Source organism: Vigna unguiculata, chromosome 3 (genome assembly GCF_004118075.2).
Source record: "Vigna unguiculata cultivar IT97K-499-35 chromosome 3, ASM411807v1, whole genome shotgun sequence".
Taxonomy (NCBI): domain Eukaryota; kingdom Viridiplantae; phylum Streptophyta; class Magnoliopsida; order Fabales; family Fabaceae; genus Vigna; species Vigna unguiculata.
This window is the reverse complement of record NC_040281.1, coordinates 51,162,039-51,186,642: the sequence shown is the minus strand read 5'-3', so window position 1 is coordinate 51,186,642 and position 24,604 is coordinate 51,162,039. Positions and strand designations below refer to the sequence as shown.

Below are 24,604 nucleotides of genomic sequence, written 5' to 3'. Positions count from 1 at the left end.
CTATATTAGTTTTTAGTTTCAATTTAGTCTCAATTTTTGTAAAGATTGAGCAACATTGTTCCTTTTTACATTGATACTCAATTTATATAGATTTTAGTTGATATTTTTACTAAAATTGACATTTTTATTAAGTATTTGTAAAAATATTTTTAAACAAACTTTAAAATATATATGAAACACAAATCATGCAACCAAAAATACATGAACAAATTAAAATTAATAAGTGAAATAGTAAAATTCACAAGATTCAAGTATTAACTCCATATCAATTCACCCATGTGAGTAGTCCTAAATATTTTGTATAGATTTTAAAGTTTGTTTAAAAATATTTATATTTTAAGAAATGTTATTTTTAGTAAAAATATCAACATAAAATTTATACAAAAAGTAAATTGAGTTTCAATTTAAGGAAGAATAATATTGCTCAATTTTTAAAAAATTGAAACTAAAAACAAATATAGGGACTAAATTAATATTTTTTTTACACGTGATATAACTGTAAGGTGACATATATATAAAAAATTTAAAAAATTCAAAAAGTCACAAATTGACACGTGACAATGTTTGGTCAAACTAATGGCAAAAACAAAAATGAATCATTTCTAAAAAAAACCAGAACCAAATTAAGACAAAAAAAAAAAACTATAGGACCAATTTAACACTTCTTGACAAAAACAAAGACAACAAAAAATTTAACATTTTTTTATATTTATATGAATTTATATATATTCCGGTACACCCAATAAGTCTTATATCACTTAGGAGTCAAGGTCAGGCGTAATTTAAATACTTATACCTCCCTCTATGCTCCGAGACGTCTTTTAAAGACAAAACCGTGACGGAATTCTATACTGCTCCAAAACGGACAATACCTTACGAATGCAATGTACCTCTAAAATACAATAATTGTTCCTAACAATGACTATAAGATAGGTTTAGATCGGATCAGAACAATATATAATTAAACCAATAAACACCGTTGAATCGGGTTGCATGTGTCATTGTTGTGTGAACACGCTTAATATCTTTTTGAAGATGGAAATGAAAATGGGGGTGACAATTTTTTGTTGTCTTCATTTCATGAATGTGTGTTCTCACAAGAAATGGAGGTGGAGAAACTTATTAGTTTCGTTTTGAAGAATAAACTTTAAAACCCCATTTTGAAGAAGAAACTTCAAAACCCAACAGAAGAAGAATCTGGTCTACGTTTAAAAAAAAAAAATCATTTCAAAAAATCAATTATTGGCTGGTGGACAAAAATACATTAGATTGTGACATCAAACAAAATTTAAAGTTGTTGATTAAAAAACCTATATTCATTACTTTCTAAAATAAAGATAGGTTAAATTACTCTTTCGATTTCTCTATTTGTCATAAAATTTCAGTTTGGTTTTCAAGTTTTTTCGTTGTCTCAATTTGGTCATCATTTTCTTAAAAAAGACTCAATTTGGTCTTTACTGTTAACTTTAACCAGACAGTGTTAAAGTCAACGCCACGTGTCAATTTATGTTTTTTTTGAAAATTTTTGAATTTTTTGAATTTTTTGAATTTTTGAATTTTTTTGAATTTTTTAAATTTTTTAAATTTTTTACACGTGTCACTTCACATTGTGTCACATGTAAAAAATTAACAATTTTGACACGTGGAACAACTATGAAGTGACACTTGTAAAAAATTTAAAAAATTTTAAAAAAATCAGAAATTGACATGTGGCGTTGACTTTAATATTGTCTGGTCAAACTAACAGTAAGAATCAAATTGAGTCATTTTTAAGAAAATGAAGATCCAATTGAAACAACGAAAAACTTGAGGACCAATCTGAAATTTCATGACAAATAGAGAGACAAAAAGAGTAATTTAACCATAAAGATAATAAAAATAGAATCAAACAAAATAAAAATTTCAGAAAAAATAATTCTAATTTTATATTATAATTCATAATACAAATATATTTAACTTTTTCTTTTCATTATTATAAAATTGTTAATGATCCTGACTACATGAATGTTAAACTCAACTTTTAGTATAAATTTTTGTTCATTAACTTTAATAATGAACAAAATACTTATACTTATATTTGTTCATTTATAAAAATGTAATAAACTTAATAACAAGAGGATTGTACAAAAAATATTATCATCTGACCATATTATCATCTAATTTTAAACAATTATTTCAAATTAGATAAACAATACTCGATAAGGTCAATTTTATAATGTTAAATCATTTCAGAAGTCCCCATTTTTGTAGTGAAATATCAAGTAGGTCTCTCATTTTTATTTGACTCAATTGAGTCTCTATTTTTGAAAATTCGTTGCAATCGGTTTCTTTTCGTTAGTTGTCTAGTAACAGTGTTAATTGTGTGTCACGTGTCAGCACGTGGTTTTTTTAATTTTTTTTTTAATTTTTAATTTTTTTTATAATTTTAAAAAAATTGTCACGTGTCAATCTGACTTTGTGTCACGTGGCATAGACAATGTGATGTGGCAGTGGCAGTGCCACATGTCACTATTGGATGTCAAAAGTCTCAATGTAGTCCGCATTTGTTATTTTTCTTAATTTGGTCCCAATTTTTTTAAAACTAAATCAATTTCATCCCTATATCAAATTTAATTTTTATATAAATTTACAATGGTATTTTTATTATAATTAATATTTTTAACAAAATTAAGTTTATTTAAATGTATATTTTGCATTGAACTTTATTTAAATATTGTTTCAAATATTTATATATTAATAATGTATAGACAAATGTTAGAATTGTTATAATTTTTTTTTTAAATTTTATATTTGAATTTAGAAAGTTTTTATTTTTAAAGCAACTCTAACATTTATTTATAAATTATGGATATATAAATATTTAAAATAAAATTTAAATAAATATCAGTGCAAAATATACATTTAAATAAATTTAATTTTGTTAAAAATATCAACTATAATAAAAATACCATTGTAAAATTTATATAAAATTTAAATTTGATAGAGGATGAAATTGATTTAGTTTTAACAAAATTGGGACCAAATTGAGACAAAATAGGACTACATTGAGACTTTTGACATCTAATAGTGACACGTGGCACTGTCACGACCACATCACACTGTCTCTGCCACGTGGTACAATGTCAGATTTACATGTGACAATTTTTTTTTAAAATTATAAAAAAAAATTAAAAAATAAAAAAATAAAAAAACCACGTGCTGACACGTGACACACAATTAGCACTGTCACTGTACAACAAACGGAAAGGAACCGATTGCAATGAATTTTAAAAAATAGAGACTCAATTGAGTCAAATAAAAATGGGAGAACCTACTTGAGATTTCGCTACAAAGATGAGAACCTCTGAAATAATTTAACATTTTATAAATTTACTAGGTGGATCCTTCTTATACATTTAACCTTTTATGAGATCATTTAAAAAATATACACCAATGAATAAATTTTAATAAAGTTAAGAATATAAATAAAATATATTTTAAAATATACTTTCTAATAGTTTTCATTTTATTAATTCCCTTTATCCGCTATTGATTTTCTGACCCATCAGGGATAATTTTAAAAATATATATAAATAAATAAATTTTAACAAAATAAAAAATATAATTAAATTATGTTTTAAAATACAATTTCTAATAATTTTCATTGTATTTTTTCTTTCTATCTCGTCCCCATCCACATCTGGAGAGAGTCTACTGCAGCGTTTTCTTTCGTCTCTTCCAAAATCCATTCCCTTCTATGCCTTTTCTTTGCCTATTCTCTCCCTTTTTCATTTTTCATATTCCTACTCTTCAATCTGCGGACGGAGAGGGAGGAACTCTTCGGTGGCTTCCAAAGAAAGAGGGGATTTCCTAAACGCAGATTGCGAGGTCTGGACCAACTTTATTATGTTTCAATGCTACTTTTAAACTTTCGTTTTCGTTTTTGGTTAATTTGTAATCTTATTTTTTGATTGGTTGATTGATTGCTTGATTTTTCCTTGTTCAGTGTACGAATTGATGAAATGCTTTAAAGTGTTTTTAATTTCTCAGTTTTGGATATTTTTCTTGAATGGTGCTTGTGTTGTGTGCTTTGCCAAATGTCTGTTTCGCATGTGTTTAGTAACCTCTTCGTCACGGTAAATTATATAGTTATACATATGGGGTTGGGAGGAAGAAAGTCAAGGGGTGTGTTTAGGAGGGTAGTTTGGAAAGAAAGAAAAAAAGATGGGGAATGAATAAGTAAAAATGGGTGTGTAAAAAGCCAGGCCCTGTTCATGAATTGTGAGACCCAAGTTTGATGGTAGGGATTTGGAGAAAATGCCTCTTGTTATGGGACCCTATTTTCAGGTTTCTACTTTATTGTTATCTTTTTCGAAGTCCCTATTCCATTCGATCCTAGACTTTCATAGCGGATTCTAAATTGTAATCTCTGCTTATATTTTCTCTGGATTGTAACTTTCAGGAACCCAAAAGTTTTATGCTTGAATTCTGTTTTTGTGCTAGTAATGGCGAAAACATGCAAGTCGCAAGAAGAAATTGCGTGTGGAGCTATTAAACACGCTTTGAAGGCACTGCGGAAGCGCCATTTGCTTGAAGAAGCCGCTCATGGCCCCGCTGTTCTAGCTCTTTGTAGACCCATTGTTTCTCAGGTCCCCTCTTTATCACTGCTTTGACAATATTCATGCTTCTTAAGAATTATCTAATTTGGGGGGTGGTGCTTTCCAATTTCCCCTAATTGTATTTTAGAACTTTGTTCAATCATCGGTTCCAATAGAGTAGTTTCATGTGTACAATTTTCCCTGTCTAATATTAATTGGCCTTTGACAATTGACAATCTTCCCCCTTCCCTTTACAACTACTGGAAATTTAGGGGTGGGTGAAGATATTGAGTATTATATTTGTCCGGATCATGGTATGTGTCTAGCAGTTTAGCAATTGGAATGCTTCTACTGAGGTTAGTGTTGGATCTATGGTTGTTCTTGAAGGGCTCTGAGTGGAAAGAGAAAGCAGAGAATCTTCAAGTGGAACTTCAGCAATGCTACAAAGCTCAATCTCGGTTGTCTGAGCAACTTGTTGTGGAAGTAGCTGAGTCCAGAGCTTCAAAAGCGTTGGTTCAAGAGAAAGAAAATGCAGTTGCTGATTTGCAAAAGGAATTGACCGAATTGAGGTTGCGCCATGTTTCTTATGCGATGTAACTGCTTTTTTTTTTTTTTTTTTATGTTCGTGGAAAATGATTATGAGTTAAATTAACGTCGCAGGGAGGAGTGCTCTCAATTAAAGGAAGACTTGGAAGAAAAGATTAAATCTCTAGAAGTGATTGTCAGTGAGAATACTGAACTTAAAGCCCAACTGCAGCAGATGACTGCTAAAGCAAATAAAGCTGAAGCTGAAAATAAGATGTTGATTGACCGCTGGATGTTGGAAAAGATGAAGGATGCTGAACGCCTGAACGAGGTACACAATATCTTCTTTATTTTCCATTTGAACTTTTGGAATTAGATATTTAGTATTGGTACAATTCTTGGATTATTGGAACTAAGTTCTGCCTATACTTACCTGCTTCTGGTACTGGCTTGGTTACCTCATTCAGCATTGTTTAGCCAATATTGTATGTTCTTCTGAACTAACTTTTTGTAGTTTGAAATCTGAGCCTTGTCTTTTAGGATAGAATTACTATGATAGTTACATTAGTAGTGTAAGTTTGTTATGTGTAGGATCCTCACAAAACCTTGATTATGCTTACTAATTTTTTGTGCATATGCTAATTAATAATTTAGTTCCTACCACTTTAGGCTAATGCACTGTACGAAGACATGGTCGAGAAACTAAAGGCCAGTGGCTTAGAGCAACTTGCAAGGCAGCAGGTGGATGGTATAGTTCGCCAAAGTGAAGAAGGTGCTGAGTTTTTTTTAGAGTCAAACATCCCTTCCACATGTAAATACAGGCTTCGTGCACATGAAGGTGGTTGTGCTTCCATGTTGTTTGAGTACAATTCCGGTAAATTGATTACTGGGGGACACGATCGGTTAGTTAAAATGTGGGATACAAATACCGGATCCTTATCTTCTACTCTTCAAGGCTGCCTTGGCTCAGTATTAGATCTCACTATCACCCATGATAATCGATCTGTCATTGCTGCAAGCAGCTCAAACAACTTGTATGTATGGGATGTCAACTCAGGCCGTGTCCGTCATACCCTTACCGGCCACACAGATAAAGTTTGTGCTGTTGATGTGAGCAAGATTTCAAGTCGTTATGTTGTCAGTGCTGCTTATGATCGTACCATAAAAGTTTGGGACCTAATGAAAGGTTACTGCACTAACACAATCATTTTTCACAGCAACTGCAATGCTCTCTCTTTCAGCATGGATGGTCAGACCATATTTTCAGGACATGTTGATGGTAATCTTCGGTTATGGGACATTCAGAGCGGAAAACTACTCAGCGAGGTTGCTGCACATTCACTTGCGGTTACATCAATATCCCTTTCTCGAAATGGAAATGTTGTACTGACCAGTGGAAGGGACAATATGCACAATTTGTTTGACGTGCGATCTCTTGAAGTTTGTGGCACACTAAAAGCGGCAGGAAACAGAGTTGCTTCTAACTGGAGTCGCTCCTGTATTAGTCCTGATGACAATCACGTTGCTGCTGGGTCTGCAGATGGATCTGTGTATATTTGGTCAGTTTCAAAAGGTGATATAGTCGGCACGCTTAAGGAACACACTTCTTCCGTTCTGTGTTGTACGTGGAGCGGGATCGGAAAACCCCTAGCTTCAGCTGACAAGAATGGGATAGTTTGTGTCTGGACATAATAATGGCCTTTCATTTCTTTGCAAGGAAGTGTGTGATATGGCTCAATTGACTGCCTCAATTCGTCATTACTGTTTTATGTTCATACAAGGTATATTATCAACCATGTATATTCCATTTTTAACGAAGTTTCATTTAAACTGGTCTCAAGGATTATTTGGATGAACTTCTTGACAGCAACTTTTAGGAGAGAAAAATAAGGAAAACAATTTAGAATTTCTTTTTCTATTAGCTAAAATTAGCTTATATACATAAGTTAATTTGTAGAAAGTTTCTTATATGATTTCCTTAAATAATCTGTGTTTAAGTACATTTAATTTGTCATGAAGTTAATTTAATTTCTTCTTTATTTTGAGAAGTAGTTATGAAGAATTTTGTCCAAAAAGGTTCTTGGTCTCAAGTGAAATGAGTGGACTAATTTGAGACGAAGGTATGAAGCCCTTCTGCTAGATACAAATGTTGAGTTGGCAAAATTTGTCCAGAAGTCACCAGCCATCTGCCATTGATGTGTATAGATAACGGCCAATTGAACGATTAGCTGGTAACTTGGTACCATATTCTGTGATTGCAAGTTCTCATTCGTAACTTAACGTTACCTACAGTCTTACGTGTGTGTTCTGGTACTGTAATAATTGGTACTTTGACGGCATTCTGTGAAAGTGTAACCTTTACTTTTGCACGCACCGCAAATACTTGTACTGAGCTTAACATTGCTATCTTGGAAAGTGGGTGCTAGATATGCAAGTAGTACTCACAAAAGTACCTTATTGCACCGGTGATTCCCATCCAACCCCATGAAGTGTCATTGATGAAATGCAGAAACAGATGAAGTTGGTTTTTCTGTAAGGCCGGGGTTGTGAGCAATTACTGCTATATAAGGAATTTTTTTCTGCATCCTATAAAAGTTCCAGTCACTTTCTTTCATTCTGGAATTGGGTATTCTGAAATATAATTTTTACTTTTCAAAAATACTTTTACTATAGTGAAAATACATCGTTCAAGAATTTTATACGATATGAGAAATTGGGTCCATGGTAAAGAACATGGGTTTTTAACTCCTGACCCGTTGCAGAATAGAAGTAGACCTTCAGTCTCTTAGACCACCGTCTTCCATTGAGCTTAAACAAGGTGCTTGGTTGTTCTAATGGCTGTGTACTCGACTGAATACGTAAGAAGTTAACATATTTTTTTAAAATTTCAATGTTCGCAATGCACTTCTTGAAGTTGAATTAATTTATTTAGATACAGAATCTAACTTCACTTTTTTATACTTTAAATGTTTTATTTTAAATTTTAGTTATTAAGTTTGTCTCGTATATAATAAAATTTGTGCTACAAAACGAAAATAGAAGAGAATGAGAATAAAACATCTTCAAACAACAACTTTGAGTAATTATAATTTTAGTTAAAAGATTGAAGTTATTATGTCATATTTAAAATTAGCAATTAATTATCATACAAGCCATATACAAACAAAATGATAGGCTGGTAAAGTGCTAAACATTTTAGCTTTTCATTTAGAAACAGAATCTGTTTATATGAACTTTAAATATCAAACATATTGTGTGTGTTTGTTATCCTTATAATGTTTTGAGTTTAATTAGCCCATCTAAACTTATCCAGTAAAAGATTAGTTTGATTGAATATATAACAGTAAGCCCAACTTATACACCCATTCAAATATTCCTACTACAGAATGTGATTATAATATTCAAGTAACATTTATTGGTAAAATTTACTTATTCAGAATATACACTTTTTCTCACTAATGTTTATCACGCAGCACGATCCACAATTTCATATAATTACGTTTCAGGAGGCATGTATGTGCAATTTTTAAAACACGACTTGTGCTAAGATTTTCTTTCTCTTTACAACGGTCATTAATTATCCAGGGTCTGCAGAAGTCTAACTCTAGACAAAATTGAATTTTATGCACAAAATGCATAATCCAGTAAAAGTAAAATTAATGAAAGAATAACGTATTTTGATATGCAAATTTTTTTACAATAATTTTATACTACCTTTTTTTACTTTATTTTATTCTTACAATGTGTTGTCATGTAATATATGTATGTGTCAAAATATGGTTACTCTACGTTAAATGAATGGAATCTGGAAAGAGTGAGTCTTGATAAATTAAGGCACGCGACTCATCTGTGGTCATTTCATAAAATAGATGATCACCGAGTTGACCAAACTCCGTGAACATGGCCTACAATTGTTACAACCCAATTAAATGCCTCTTCATCAATTCATTCCATTTTGATTTGATTCTTCAAGTGATTTGTTAGAGACCAAAGCATTACGCTAATGTATTTCTTTGCATCAAGCAATTAGCAAGCGCGTATAGTTGGAATCAAATGTTAATCACTGAATATCACAAAAAATCTTTCACATGCCGTCATGGGAATGGGACATAAAACTTCTCATAAATTATTCTCGTAATTGAATCACACAATTTAAATAGCATACATGTTATCAATAAAATAGTTAAGTAATATTACCGACTTTATAGTTTCAAAAGTTACCGAATTCCTGTCCTAACTTGAGGACTTTTACAATGTTACTACACATGCACTGCAACCAATCATGCAGTTGGAAAGTATACCTGACTGCACTGCTTTCACAAGCGATCGCGTAAGCTAATAAACCGTTGCCATACTTTCTCTTCGGAATCTTCGGAATCTAAGTGTGAGACTAACTTTCACATCGATAAGAAAGTAGAACATTATATAAAAATAAAAACCCATAAATCCATTGTTTTAAAGTTTTGGATTGAGAGTGGTGTCAATGCCTCATGTGATTAGGCTCAGATCGTGTTGTATCTCTCCGGTGATACCCCTACTTAAAAACCTAACACTTTCATCCTCTTGAGGCTACAACCACAGTGGCTCAAAATCAGAAGCAACCCATACTCTCATTTTCCACCCTCATTCACTATTATTAAAGGTAATACCGTGAACTGCATGCAACCCAAATCTGATCCTTCAATCACACAATATATAGCACTTTTCCAAAAGGCTTTAAATTTGGATCTTATCTGCCAAATTATTTTTGCCCCAATAAGATAAATCTCTTGAGTTTGCTTCCATTATATAAAATCTAAGAAATGTACAAAAACAATGATTCAACTATAATGTCACTGTAACAGCCTTGCATGTTCATCGTTATTGATTGTTGATGCCCTTAAGTTACTTCATCTTTTTTCTGCCAGATTGATTTTCATTTCTCTATATAAAGCATCTCCCCGATCTCTCTTCTTCACATCTTCCATTTGCATTGATATAATATTAAGCAAAGCAACATGGAAATGAAAAAGGTTCTTTGGGGTGTTTTATTGTTTGGTTTTGTTCTTGGAATGGCCGAGAGCTTTGATTTCAACGAGAAGGAGCTAGAATCGGAGCAAGGGATATGGGATTTGTACCAGAGGTGGAGAAGCCATCACACTGTTTCACGAAGCTTGGGTGAGAAGCAGAAGCGCTTCAACGTGTTTAAAGCCAACGTGATTAACATCCACAATGCGAATAAAATGGACAAGCCTTACAAGCTGAAGTTGAACAGGTTCGCCGACATGACCAACCATGAATTCATGACCATCTATGCTAACTCCAAGGTGAGTCACCACAGAATGTTCCGAGGCATGCCACGTGGCAACGATACTTTCATGTATGAGAACGTTGGTAGGGTTCCTTCTTCGGTGGATTGGAGGAAGAAAGGTGCTGTCACTGATGTAAAGGATCAAGGCAAATGTGGTAATAAACTAATTTATAATTTGGTTTTTTTCTATTGAACAAACCACTTTGGTAATCTTTCTTTGTTTTGATGAAAGTAATAATGTCTGTTGTTTTCTAATGTGTTGTTATAGGTAGTTGTTGGGCCTTTTCAACGGTTGCAGCCGTTGAAGGTATTAACCAGATTAAAACAGATAAGCTGGTGTCCTTGTCTGAGCAAGAACTTATAGATTGTGACACTAAAGAGAATGAAGGATGCAATGGTGGGTTAATGGAAAGTGCATTTGATTTTATCAAACAACATGGTATAACTACAGAAAGCAATTACCCTTATGAAGCAAGAGATGGAACTTGTGATGCATCAAAGGTGATCTTGTGCTTTATATTAATTTACTTGACTTCATTGATTAGGAATTTAAAGATGAAACAAAAAAATCATATATTACAGGTGAAGAAACCTGCAGTGTCAATTGATGGACATGAAACTGTCCCAGTGAACAATGAAGCTGCATTGCTCAAAGCTGTTGCTCATCAACCTGTATCAGTAGCGATTGATGCTGGCGGATTTGGCTTCCAGTTCTACGCAGAGGTGAACTCTTAATTCTGATTTTATTTTTTACGTTTATGAAAAAATTGATAACCTTTTGTGAATAGTTTTAAAGCATAATTAATTACCACAAAACATGGTTCTTAATTATCTAGTTTTGAGAAGAAAGTGGTCATAGGTTGGAAATAATTAAGTGCAGGGAGTATTTACGGGATTGTGTGGCACTGATCTGAATCATGGGGTAGCAATTGTGGGGTATGGAACAACTCGAGATGGAACCAAATATTGGACAGTGAAGAACTCGTGGGGACCCGAATGGGGAGAAAATGGTTACATCAGAATGCAAAGGGACGTATTGAACAAGAGAGGTCTATGTGGCATAGCAATGGAGGCTTCCTATCCAATCAAAACCTCCTCCTCCAAATCCATGGAACATTCTTCGTTTCTCAAGGACGAGCTTTGAATCATTTCTTCATAATTGCTATCTAACTTTATTAAGGGAGAAAAAAAATAAAATAATTTGTTCAATAAATATAGTAAAGGTTGTTTCTGCTTAAGGATCGCCTCCTACTCCCTGTAATATTTCTATTCCTAATTATGTATCCAAGTTGTGAGGTTTGTGTAACAGAAATATATACCTTTTTAATAATAATTATTGTTATTATTATTAGATCACAGTATAAAATAATAGATAGTCTTTTTTTTTTCTTTTTTCCTAACCGAAATAAATTTAGTAACCAAAATTTATTCTCGAAATCAAGAAAAAGTTGTGTCCCAAAGCCCAAAACAACCTCTTTAATCGACAGAGTTATTCAATCCAGAGTTTTAAAAACCCAAAGGAAGCAGACAAGTGTAATAATTTACCAAAAGAGTAGTAAGTTTTCTCAAATCACTCTTTCCAATTTTCAATCTCAAAATAAATTAAAAAAATTGGGGGCCATATTCTGATATGGGCACCCCTGAAATTGCTCTTAAAAAGTGCCAAACGGTTTGTTTATTTTATGTTTTATAATTGTATGTTTTAAAGTTTGTAGTTTTGATATTTTTTTCAATTATTATATAAACATATTTTTTAATTTTAAACTCTTTCATACTAATATAGCTAATGATTTTTGATTTTTTTATCTTTTCTTAAATTTTAATACAATCATATATTATTTATATATTCTTTATTTTGATATATTTGTTAATAATTTCATTAATAAACTAAAAATAATGTTTCTAATTTCTTTTATGAAAATAATTTTCATTTTGAAATTTGTAGATAAGTTTGTTATTAAAATTAATTTATTTAAATAAATAAATATGTATATTTTTAATTTTATTTTATTAAGAAATTATTATGACATAATATTAATATATAAAACTATTCATCAAATCATTAAAAAAATCTGAAATTAAAATTTATATTATTGAAATCATATAATAATACTTTTTAATGATTTTATTTATAAATTAAAACTAAAATTACATATATTTATTTGTTAATAAAGAAATTTAGTAAAAATTTAAAAATAAAATTATCTAAATATTTCAAAATAAAGAATATATATATATATATATATATATATATATATATATATATATGATGCATTAATTTTGTTGATAAACAAGTCTTTTTAGATAAATATTTTGTATATTAAGACTTGTTGAGTTTTACGATGAGTACTACATGGTATTTTTATAGACTCTTTAACTTGACCCTTCAATCACATGCATTAAATATAACTACTATCAAAATTAGGACAAGGTGCTACAAAGTGAGCGATGTATGACATTCTTCGACACACTGGATACTTATTCGGCATATACAAATTATAGATAAGGATTTTTTGATAGGGACAATTATAGTCTCATCTATGTAATATTAAAGTAAAAGAAGTAATTATTAAATAACATTACGTTTATATAATATTAGAAATCATAATTTTAGAACACAACTTCATTATTTTTAATATTTTTAAGTCGTATTTAGTAAATATGACTAAAAGATAAGTTTATATCAAAAGAACATAAAACTATACATTTAAAAAGAGAAATGAACTACAAAATATAAAAAGTAGGAAGCTGTATACAACAACATGACTTCTATAAATTAAAATAAAAACACATGTAAAACTACAAATCTAATTGTAAAGGAAAAGAAGTTAGGATACTAAAAGAAAATAATTTATTAGTGACCAATTTTAGTGATAAAAATAATTAATTACTATATAGACCAATTTAGATATTATTTTATAAACTAAAAAAAATTATTGGTAACTAAAATAGTTTTAAAATTGATTACTATAGTGAGTTGGTTTCTACATTAGTCACTAACATTAGCTAGCAAAAAGTTAGTCTCTAAATTTGTATCTAAATTGATCATTGATGGATTAGTCACTAACATTAGCTAGCAAAAAAGTTAGTCTCTAAATTTGTATCTAAATTGATCATTGATGGAGCAAATTTAGAAGCTAATCTTTTTAGTAGCTAAAACCCAAAGCTAATGTTAGTGACAATTCAATGTATTGTTAACTTTAGAGAACAATTTAAAAACTATTTTAGTTAACAATAATTTTTAGTTTATAAATTGGTTGCTACAACGCCTAATTATTTTATGTTCTTAAAATTGATCATTAATTAATAAGAGATTTTTATAGTGTCATTAAAAAAAATCCTATTTCCATATAATATTAGAAATCGTAATTTTAGAATATGATTTTATTATTTTTAATATTTTTTAGTCGTTCTTAACATGCATTTACTTTAGAATATGACTTCAATATTTTAACAATTTTAAGTCGTGTTTAATGAGTTTACCTTATCTGTCAACATGACAATTTTGATACTTTAGTAAATGAATCATAAAAGGGAATGTGTGATTTGGTTCTTCCGCGGGCCGAATTCACTCTATATGAACAATAAAACGGTCCAGTAAAAAAATAATTTTACATATATATCGGTTGGATTGTACTTCAAAAGTAGCTACATCAGTAAAAAGAAAATTAAATATTTTTTGTCCCTTAATTTTCAGTAAATTTTGGAATTAGTCTATCTTGAAACTTTAGACAAATTTAGTCCTTCATCTTTCGAAATATGTAGATTTAGTTCTTTTAATCAAATTTTGTTAAGTTTATTTGATGTTTCGTACGCATTTCAGGATTATATTTGAGTTGTTTATACGGTTTGACACATTTTTACTTTAATGTTAAGTCAAATACTATTTTGGAATTAGTCTATCTTGAAACTTTAGACAAATTTAGTCCTTCATCTTTCGAAATATGTAGATTTAGTTCTTTTAATCAAATTTTGTTAAGTTTATTTGATGTTTCGTACGCATTTCAGGATTATATTTGAGTTGTTTATACGGTTTGACACATTTTTACTTTAATGTTAAGTCAAATACTATTATGAAATGTGCTTGAAATGTCAAATAAACTTAACAAAATTTGATTAGAATGACTAAATCCACGTATTTTCAATGATAAAGAATTAGATTGGTTCAAAGTTTCAAAATGAACTAATTCTAAAATTGACCGAAAGTTAAGGAACAAAAACCGTATTTAATCCTAAAAAAATTCAAATTTTGCTAAATCATAAGTATTTAATTAAATGTTGACGTCATAAATATAGACGAGACAAGATATAGAAAAAAAAATAAGATTTAAAGTTATAGGTGGCTATTTTGTGAAACATTAATTAAATCCTTTCACTGTACTTAATTTGAGGATGTTCGGAAAGAGTAAATTTACTTTCAGCTGTTGTTCTTCTGACATGTAGAACTACGAAGCTGTTATTTTTATTTAAGGAAATTTATAGAATAATTTCCTGAGATTATTTTAGTATCCGAGAAAAGCATGATATATATACTTCACAAATTTTAAATATATATATATATATATATATATATATATATATATATATATATATATATATATATATATATATATATATATATATATATATATCTACTACAAGCACACAGTGGCTCAAAAGCAGAAGGAACCCATGCTATCATTCTCTAGGTAACACCGTGAACTTCATGCAATGCAACAGAAATATGATCGTTCAAACACACAAATAGCAGTTTTACAAAAGGCTTTAAAGATTTGGAACTTATCTTGCAAATTATTTTTGCCCCCAATAAGATAAATATCTTGAGTTTGGTTCCATTATATAAAATATAATAAATGTAATTAATGTCATTGTAACAGCCTTGCATGTTCATCATTATTGATTTTTGAAGCCCTTACGTAACTTGATTTTCATTTCTCTATAAAAAGCATGACCTTGATCTCTGTTTTTCACATCTTCCATTTGCGTTGATATAATATTAAGCAAAGCAAGATGGAAAGAAAGAAGGTTTTGTGGGGTGTTTTATTGTTTGGTTTTGTTGTTGGAATGGGCGAGAGTTTTGATTTCAAGGAGAAGGAGCTAGAATCGGAGCAAGGGTTGTGGGATTTGTACGAGAGATGGAGAAGCCACCACACGGTTTCACGAAGCCTGGGTGAGAAGCATAAGCGCTTCAACGTGTTCAAAGCCAACGTGATTAATGTCCACAATGCGAATAAAATGGATAAGCCTTACAAGCTGAAGTTGAACAAGTTTGCTGACATGACCAACCATGAATTCACGACCATCTATGCTAACTCCAAGGTCAGTCATCATAGAATGTTCCGAGACATGTCACGTGGAAATGGTACTTTCATGTACGAGAACGTTGACAGGGTTCCTGCTTCGGTGGATTGGAGGAATAGAGGTGCTGTCACTGATGTAAAAAATCAAGGCCAATGTGGTAAAGCAAAAAACTTTCCATTAATTTTTTCTGCAAACTCACTTCGATTCCATTTAACTTTTCTTTAAGGTGCTCTCTCTTTGTTTTTTGATCAGGGTGTTGTTTTTGAATTTGTTGTTGTTATAGGTAGTTGTTGGGCCTTTTCAACGATTGCAGCTGTTGAAGGTATTAACCAGATCAAGACAGGTAAGCTGGTATCCTTGTCTGAGCAAGAACTTGTAGATTGTGACACTCAGAATTATGGATGCAATGGTGGGTTCATGGAATGGGCATTCGATTATATCAAACGATATGGTATAACTACAGAAAATAATTACCCTTACGTAGCAAGAGATGGAACTTGTGATACATCAAAGGTGCACATTCATATTTTTTGAGCTTAACATTAATTAATTTACTTTATTGATTAGAAATTTAAAGATGAAAAAAATATCATATTACAGGTGCAGCAACCTGCAGTGTCAATTGATGGCTATGAAAGTGTCCCTCGGAACAATGAAGCTGCATTGATCAATGTTGTTGCCAATCAACCTGTGTCAGTAGCCATTGATGCCGGTGGATATGACTTCCAGTTTTATTCAGAGGTGAACTCTTTATTCCAAAACCTTTTTTCCATTCACAAAAACTTCAATATGAAACCTTCAAAGAATCAAGTTATAGTTTTACTCAAACAAACAAATGAACTATTAGTATTATTAAGTGCAGGGAGTATTTACGGGATTGTGTGGCACTGAGCTGAATCATGGGGTAGCAATTGTGGGGTATGGAACAACTCAAGATGGAACCAAATATTGGATAGTGAAGAATTCGTGGGGATCCGAATGGGGAGAAAATGGTTATATTAGAATGCAAAGGGACGTAGATCTCTGTGGCATAGCAATGGAGGCTTCCTATCCAATCAAGCATTCTTCATTTCTGAAGGACGAGCTTTGAATCATTTCTTCATAATTGCTATCTAATCTTATTAAGGGATCAAAAAATAAAATAATTTGTTCAATCAATATAAGACAGGTTGTTTCCTGCTTAAGGATCGCCTCCTACTCCCTGTAATATTTCTATTCCCACTTATCTATCCAAGTTGAGGTTTCTGCATCATACAAATATTTAAATTATTATTATTGTTAATTTAAATTATTTTATTATTAGATCACAATGTAAAATAATATACTTTTTTTTCTCTTTTCCTAATCATGCACCGAAATAAATTAACCATGTAACTTAACACTGTCTAATGATCATTTTATCCTCAAAATCATGTACAAAGTTGTGTCCCCAAAGCCCAAAATAACCTCTTTAATCGACAGAGTTATTCAATCCAGAGTTTTAAAAACCCAAAAGAAACAGATAAGTCTAACGGTGTGTACCCAAAAAATTGTAAGCTTTCTCAAATGACTCGTTCAAATTTCCAATCTCCAAAAGAAAGAGGGGACCTTTTGCTGATATGGGCACAAAAGTCCTAAAGTTTTCAGAAATTGTGGTGAAAATAGTAGTGATATTTGACAATCCCATATCTGATAGAACCATGTTCACCTTAATATTTGGTTGGGATATACCGTGGAACAAGGTATTGTTAGTACAAGACATATAAAAGGGAGCCAACCCGCCTTATACGGGTTGACTTATCATGAGTCAGGTTGAAAATGGATAAATACAATCCAATTCACTTTATGGTGAATTAGAAATTTTACAACTCAACTCAACCCATCACAAGTTAGTGGGTTAAGTGAGTTGACTCACCAACTCACATAAAAAAAGTTTTTATGTATTTATTTTTAAGTATTCAAATATTTAAATAATTTTTTAAGCAACTCATGACATGATAATTATAGTAAAATCTAGAACCAATGTCTTCATCATGCTCACCACCAATATATGATTAATTATTTTCAAGAAAGTGTCCACATACTCCAAAAAAACTACACATTTTTTGTTGTCATGCTAATTCAGAAAAATTTGTTTATAAGACAGTTGCTTAAGTAATTTACTATAAAGATTATAGTTAAAGATTAAAGTATCAACGTATATAACTTGACAATCAAATTAATTAAACATTCAAACTATTTAAATATTATAGAACAACCTTCTAGCATTTAAAATATGAAATTGTGAAATTAAAAAAAAAATTGTAAAAAAATGTTGGTGGGTTGAGTGAGTCAATCCACTCTCAACCCGGCTCGAACTCATGGTTTAAGTGGGTGCGATTGAGTTCAACCCACTTTTAGAAAAACTGAATTTTTCTCAACCCAATCTGTCTCGAACCCATGGTGAGTCGGATTGACTCATGGGATTGAAACTCATTTTGACATCTATACCTTGTGTATTTTGATCAAGATACACACCAAAATTTTGTCCTTCTTGAGCTTCTTGGCCAAATATATAACAAAAACAAATTTTCTCTTCTATGAAAGAATTATAGTTGGATCAATAAGTAGTTTAATTAAAATGAGTAATGGTTAAACGCTTAATTCAAGAAAAACATAATAAATATTGACGAGACAAGATTGTATTTTTTTCGAAAGGAAATGATAACAAACTACCAAATTAGGTAAAAAAAATAGTATTTTATTACTTTATTTTGATTAAAAAATAAAAAATTAATCCATCTTAATTTTATTTATAGAAACTTTGTCAACTTGGAGAGAAGCAAAATTATGACTGATTTGAACAAAATTAATGAAAATTGTAACTAAATTGAACAAAATTAACGAAAATTGGGACCAAATTGCATATAAGTCACGAGATACTGTCATGTGTCACAATGTTGACTTGACACGTGGACAACATTTTTAAAATTAAAAAATTAAAAAAAAATAAAATTTAAAGAAAAATGAAAAAAAATACCACGGAGTGACACATAGCGGTTACTGTTCATCTTCCATTAACGAATTAAACTGTGTCTGCAAAAAGGACCAAATTGACAACAAATTACAAAAATTAGGACCATTTTGAACATTTCGAAAAAATAGGACCAAAGGAAACAAAACTCACAAAAATTGTGACCAAAAAGGTATTTAAGCTTAATAATAATACGGTGTTTTTCATTAGAAAATGTTTTTTGAATTTAAAATATGGATTCTATATCAGATTAAAATACTTTTATTAAATATTTGACTTAAATCATCCTTGAACAATATTAATTTTTTATAATATTAGTTAAGAAAAATTAATATTTTTCCTAGTTCAAATTTTTAGAAACCTTAAACTTTTTGTTTCATCGAATATCTTCTAAAACGTGTTTGTATGTGTAAACATATTTACACAGATAGATTTACATGAGAGTTCGTCGTATGTTTCAGGTGATTTACGGTAGAGGTAGAGAAGCATTGATCGGAGTGATTATGCTCTTTTCTCATATAAATAGTTTTGAACAAAAAGTCAAGTTAGCACAAGTGACATCACAAAACGATCCTTGCTTTTTCATTGTGATAGGTGTGTTTGACTCAATTCTTTCATGATATGTGCACTCAGTGTGAGTTTTTGGTGGTGCGGTGCTTTTATGCTGGTTCCTAAAATGGGTGTTCGAACTTGGTAAAGCAGAAATAGAATGATAATGCGGACCAACTCATCTTACATTTGATCTACAAAAAGCGAGTTGGATTGTTCCGCATAAGAAATATAGACTATTTTTTTTATCTATCTCGCATAACATTTGACTCACGATCTACATAAGAATTTTAATAAATTTATTTTTATGTAATTAAATTAGTAGAAAAATTTTATGGTATCGAACAATGCAGAAACACATGATCATGACTATTGGAATTAAAGAGAAGTAAAAGAGCAAGAGCAATAGCACACAATGATTTACATGAAAAACCTCTTTTGAATGTAAGAGGAAAAATCACGGGACGATAATGAACAAAGTTCCACTATGAAAAGAAGAGTACAAAGTTCTTGAATGGGAACAAGAATCCTCACCAAAATACACTCAGGTGTATATTACAAAGTGTGTCTCTCTAAATGTTTTTCTATGTTCTTTTTAAAGTCATGGAGATGTTATAAAGGCTTCAAAACTAAATCAGTAAATAAACTATATGAAAAGTCTTCAAAAATTGAATTCGTAAATAGCCCATATGAAAAGTCTTCAAAACTTAAATAGTAAATAGGTCATATGAAGAGTCTTCAAAACTTAAGCAGAGTAATAATTAATAATTAGTGCTTAAGTAACGTGTGGTATTAGGAATTGAATGAGAATCACAGACCGACTCATCTTACATTTGGCCCACAAAAAGCGAGTCAGATCGTCCCAGATAAGAAATGCAGGCTAATTTCTTTGGTCTATCTCGCATCACATTTGACTCACAATCTGCATAAGAATTTTAATAACTTTATTTTTATGTAATTAAATTAATAGAAAAAAATAATTTCTATAGGCCATATCTTAAAATAATTTATATACATAATTTTATATTTTATAATTTATAATTTTAAAGTACAAACCGATTAAAAAATGAAATGACTTTGAAGTTGACTGAAACAAGAAAATAAATGTGAATAAGAAAGTTATTTTTGGATAGACTAAACTCGAATGAGCAAACTACGTTTGGATGAACATGAGAAGAGAACCAATGAGCAAGTTACTTAAAAGAATCAGACATGACGTGTTGTACTAGAGCGGTAAGATTTTAGCAATTTAAGTGATGAATGCTATGTAGGCCAAATGTGGGTCAACCCATCAATGGTCCACATGGGTTGCGGGTTATGCGGGTGGACCTAAGCAAATTAGCAAGTTAAAATATTCAGTTCACCTTGTATATTTTCATGCTGCTTTGCAAGATTCCCCTTGTGGCTCGTCCCACATTGTCATACCTAAATGAAAATGGCAAGACTTATTGGATGTCGCAACCGGAATCGCGACGGGAAGGCGAACCGAAAAAAGAAAACGGGTTTTTAAAAAAGATTTGGAGTCGCCACCATAGTTATTCTGGAAAACTATGAAAAACCATAAAAATAAAAATAAAAATAAAATAAGTCTGCGAAAAACCAGATTTTTGGATCCGGGAGTCGGTTACGGGTAGGGAAGGTGTTAGCACCCTACCGCGCCCGCCCGAGGGCGGTACCTTTAATTAAAATGCAAAGTTGATGTGATTAATTTTCCCCAAAAATAACAAGACAAAAATGTTAAAAAGAAACAAAATATTTTTTTTTAAATTTTTTGGGCCCGACAAGGATTGACCTTGGTCCTACGTATTCTCATTTAAAGTGAGAAATCAGGGTTACGTAGTTCTTTAAAAAAGCTTGTTTGTTTGAAAGAAACGATGTTTTTTATATTTTGGAATTTTATATTTTTTTGTATTATTATTTTTTTTACTTGAAAAATATGTGTCACGCGACGCGAGCAGTCGGACAGACACCAAAAGGAAAGAAAATTATTTTGGTATTTTGAAAATGAGTGTCACGCGGTGCGAGCGACCGGACAGACACAATAAAGTGAAAGAAAATATTTTCATTCTTTAGATTTTTTCATTTTTTTGTAATTTTTAATAATTTTCAAATATTTGGTTTTTCTAGGAATAATAAAAAATAAAAAAAATAAAAATAATAAAAATAATAATAATAATAATAATAATAAATAAATAAATAAATGAGCGAAAATAAATAAATAATAATAAAGAAAACAAAATAAAAGGAAAAAAAGAATAAAAAGAAAAAGGAATAATTTAGTTAAGAAGGGCGAAAGTGGGAAACAAAAATGCGGGGGTGTGCGAGAAAGTAAAAATGCAATAAAAACCCAACAAGCAAAATAAGACGGGGGTGCGGGGTTAACATAAATGGAGGTGTACGAAGAAAATAAAAAAACGTGGAGGTGTATGAGGTAACAAAGGGGGTGCATGTGATAATAGAGGGGTGCGAAGAATGAAAAGGGAGGTGCAGCAAGCAGAAGAAGTGGGCTGATCACTTTGTTTGAAATAAGGAATGAGAACCCTAATTCTGTCTCAATCCCCCTTCTCTTCACTCCACCACCGACGGCACCTTTCTCTCGAGCTACCAACAACACGACTCCGGCCCTGGGACGCGCGTCCGGCCGCCCTCGAATGCCGACGACGACAGCGGCCACCGTCGACGGAGCTGCCGGCGCTCGTCATCGTCTCGACCTCACTTCTTCCTTTCTTCTCCAACGCGCGCGAGATGGGCCGGATCCCGGAGCTCCGCCGTCGCACACCATGCCACTCCAGCCTCGTGTTCGTCAGCTCCGACCGCCGCGCCTTCGAATGCCGCCACGACGCCATTGCCGCTCGCGGAGAGACGGACCAAGATGCCGGCGGCTGCCACGTTCTCCTGCTCAATGCTCCAACCCGCCGGCGGCGTCGCCGCCGGCGATATCCACTCTTCTCCGTTTCTCTGTTTTGGTTTGATTGGATATGACTGATTGGGGAAGATGAAGCGGGAATATTTGGCACTGGCATTGGGGTTTCGGCTCTCTTTTTTTTTTTTATTTTATGCAGGTGTGCAATGAAGATGATGGTGTAGGAAGAAGAATGGATTTGGAGTATTAGACTGTTTTGTTTGGTGTGCCTGCAGGTTTGAATGAATTGGAGGCTAGTGTGGGCGTATGAATCTGATGGTGATGGGAAAAACGAGAAAGAAAAGTTTGTGTTGGATGAATGGAGGGAAACCGTGGCTGTGGGGTTCGGTTGGGAAGTGAATGTGGAAGCTTAGAAGGTGATAGAATGGTGAAGGTGTCGGACTCTGATTTTCTTTGCTTTTTTTTAGATGGCATAAACACAGTGTAAATGGAGACCAAAACATCACAACACAGGCGTATGAATCAATCAAGCAAAAGAGCGCAGCAAAAGAGCGCAATAGGAGGGCACAACAGAACATCACATTTGGGCGTTTAACCATGCACACAAGTCACATACATTTGCAGTTTATTTCACGACAACGATACTTACCTCTTGATGCTCCTTCACTCGTGCAACCCCTTTCTCTTTTCACTGTGGCTTTGAATATGAATTGATATCAATTGTGAAACTGTCTTTTTTTTCAAGTTCGCCTCTGTGTGTTGCTCCTGCTGTTTTGTGGTCCTCTGTAAAACTCCTCTTTTTTTTTGCTTATGTGTGGCAGATTGCCCTTTAGCCATAACTGCACTGGTATGTTCAGACTGCCTCCCCTGGTTGCTGCCACAGTGACCACCAATACCCAACCTTTCTTCCTCTTCTGTCCAAAAACCCCCCAACAACTCTGGCCATATTTTGAATGGCAGAGTCAAGTCAAATGACTCTCATAATTACCTTTTTTTTTTATTTCATATATATTTTTTATATTTTTTTTTAAGAGCAGAAAAACAAAATGGTGTGAAAATAAAAATAAAATGGAAATTGAAATTAAAAAAAGATAAAATAAAATAAGATAAAGTGAAGTAAAAAAAAATAAAAATAAAAAAACATAAAATAAAATAAAACAAGATAAAGTAAATAAAAATAGATAAATAAAAAGCAAGACAAAATTAAAATTAAAATTAAAAACAAAAACAAATAATTAAATAAAAGAAAAGGAGTATATATGTACATTCAAATTAATGTTGATTTTTTGTGATGTGTTTTTTTTCTTCTCTTTTTTCCTTTTTTTTTTAAATAATTTTTTAGTTAATTGTTTTTATTAACCGGACAAAATTGAGTGTTGACATTAGATTATATTTCAATTTCTTGTTGAAATTCTTTGCTTTGACGTTAGCAATTTCAACGAGGAATGTTTGAATTATGACGTTCACAAATGAAAGAAAAAAGAAAAAGAAAACATCGAAATAACTTAACATGAAGTTGGTTACAAAGAAGTATAAGTTGATTATAATAATATCAAATATATAAATTATTACTTAATTTTATTAAAACTAATCAGTCATGATTTATTTCAATTTTATTTTATTTTAGTATAATTTCATCAATTTTAACTTTTTTATTTTAAATAATATATTATATTTCATTTAACATAATTTACACTAATTTTATTTTATTTTAAATTACTTTTATGATTAATAATAAAATAATAGTCATTCAATTTTATTAATTAAAGATCTTTTTAATTTATAAAACTCATCATATTATTTACCAATTTTTATAATTTTTTTAAAATATTTTTAAAATCTATAAATTTTTTTCTCTCAAATTCACTCGACCTGATTCATCTTAAAAAGATAAACACAAAATAAATGTTTAATGGTCAACTGGATCTCTTAACCAAAATGTTATTAAAAGTATTCTTTTCTCAACAAAAGTTACATATGCGAAAAAATATATTAATACTTTTCTATTAAAACATATTTTTTAAACTTTTTATCCAACTTCATACCACATTTGTGACTTGATTAGCATCCGTCCATTTACTTTTTTGATTATTTTATATTAAAGGTGACACATGCCACGACGTAAGCAGCAGCAAGAAGGAAATGAATATGTTCACCAAATCACTTTTACTTTTTGCTATATTTTGACTATAATAATTCAATAGGAGGAAATGAAACTGACTTCCTACATTCTAAAACGAGAGAATTTATAAATTTTATTCTTAGAAAATGTTTCCTTTAGAAATTTAAATTTAAATTTTAAATTAGAAACAAAATAAATTTAATTTAAATTTAACTTTTTTCTTTAATTTATTCATGTGAGAATTTGATTATAGATTCTAAAAAGAGTATAAATATATTATTATATATATACTCAGTTTTCTATATGCATCTTCATCTAGTTATGATCCTTAAATTATTATTTAATTGTTGATTTTAGTCTTTGAGGTATGTATATAAGACCATTG

General features: G+C 31.1%; 3 protein-coding genes across 6 annotated transcripts; all 3 read left to right on the top strand.

The window, feature by feature from the left end:
• The first annotated feature begins 3,654 nt into the window (after positions 1-3,654).
• LOC114178449 (autophagy-related protein 16) lies at positions 3,655-7,689 on the top strand. Of its 4 annotated transcripts, none has more exons than XR_003603326.1 (6): positions 3,655-3,867; positions 4,442-4,628; positions 4,965-5,146; positions 5,238-5,433; positions 5,772-6,883; positions 7,155-7,689. XR_003603326.1 is itself a non-coding variant. In XM_028064365.1 (5 exons), exons 2-5 carry the CDS (start codon positions 4,485-4,487, stop codon positions 6,792-6,794), a joined length of 1,545 nt encoding a protein of 514 aa, XP_027920166.1. In that variant the 5' UTR covers positions 3,655-3,867; positions 4,483-4,484; the 3' UTR covers positions 6,795-6,958. The 4 variants fall into 4 exon arrangements, 2 of the variants coding, with proteins under 2 accessions (XP_027920166.1, XP_027920167.1); XR_003603325.1 differs by having other exon boundaries at positions 7,152-7,689; XM_028064365.1 differs by lacking the exon at positions 7,155-7,689 and having other exon boundaries at positions 4,483-4,628; positions 5,772-6,958.
• A 2,360-nt stretch (positions 7,690-10,049) lies between these two features.
• LOC114175246 (vignain-like) lies at positions 10,050-11,597 on the top strand. Its single transcript, XM_028060017.1, has 4 exons — positions 10,050-10,547; positions 10,661-10,893; positions 10,975-11,115; positions 11,273-11,597. Exons 1-4 carry the CDS (start codon positions 10,100-10,102, stop codon positions 11,534-11,536), a joined length of 1,086 nt encoding a protein of 361 aa, XP_027915818.1. The 5' UTR covers positions 10,050-10,099; the 3' UTR covers positions 11,537-11,597.
• A 3,805-nt stretch (positions 11,598-15,402) lies between these two features.
• On the top strand, positions 15,403-22,841 carry LOC114175245 (vignain-like). Its single transcript, XM_028060016.1, has 5 exons — positions 15,403-15,850; positions 15,977-16,206; positions 16,294-16,434; positions 16,556-16,754; positions 21,971-22,841. Exons 1-5 carry the CDS (start codon positions 15,403-15,405, stop codon positions 22,204-22,206), a joined length of 1,254 nt encoding a protein of 417 aa, XP_027915817.1. The 3' UTR covers positions 22,207-22,841.
• The last annotated feature ends 1,763 nt before the right edge of the window (positions 22,842-24,604 follow it).

Coding starts and splice junctions, on each gene's coding strand:
- LOC114175245 (XM_028060016.1), top strand. CDS start 15,403: ATGGAAAGAAAGAAGGTTTTGTGGGGTGTTTTATTGTTTGGTTTTGTT. Junction 15,851..15,976: donor AAAAAATCAAGGCCAATGTG/GTAAAGCAAAAA, acceptor TTGTTGTTATAG/GTAGTTGTTGGGCCTTTTCA. Junction 16,755..21,970: donor GGCTTCCTATCCAATCAAGC/ATTCTTCATTTC, acceptor TTCTTCTCCAAC/GCGCGCGAGATGGGCCGGAT.
- LOC114175246 (XM_028060017.1), top strand. CDS start 10,100: ATGGAAATGAAAAAGGTTCTTTGGGGTGTTTTATTGTTTGGTTTTGTT. Junction 10,548..10,660: donor AAAGGATCAAGGCAAATGTG/GTAATAAACTAA, acceptor GTGTTGTTATAG/GTAGTTGTTGGGCCTTTTCA. Junction 10,894..10,974: donor GAACTTGTGATGCATCAAAG/GTGATCTTGTGC, acceptor CATATATTACAG/GTGAAGAAACCTGCAGTGTC.
- LOC114178449 (XM_028064365.1), top strand. CDS start 4,485: ATGGCGAAAACATGCAAGTCGCAAGAAGAAATTGCGTGTGGAGCTATT. Junction 5,147..5,237: donor AAGGAATTGACCGAATTGAG/GTTGCGCCATGT, acceptor TTAACGTCGCAG/GGAGGAGTGCTCTCAATTAA. Junction 5,434..5,771: donor ATGCTGAACGCCTGAACGAG/GTACACAATATC, acceptor CTACCACTTTAG/GCTAATGCACTGTACGAAGA.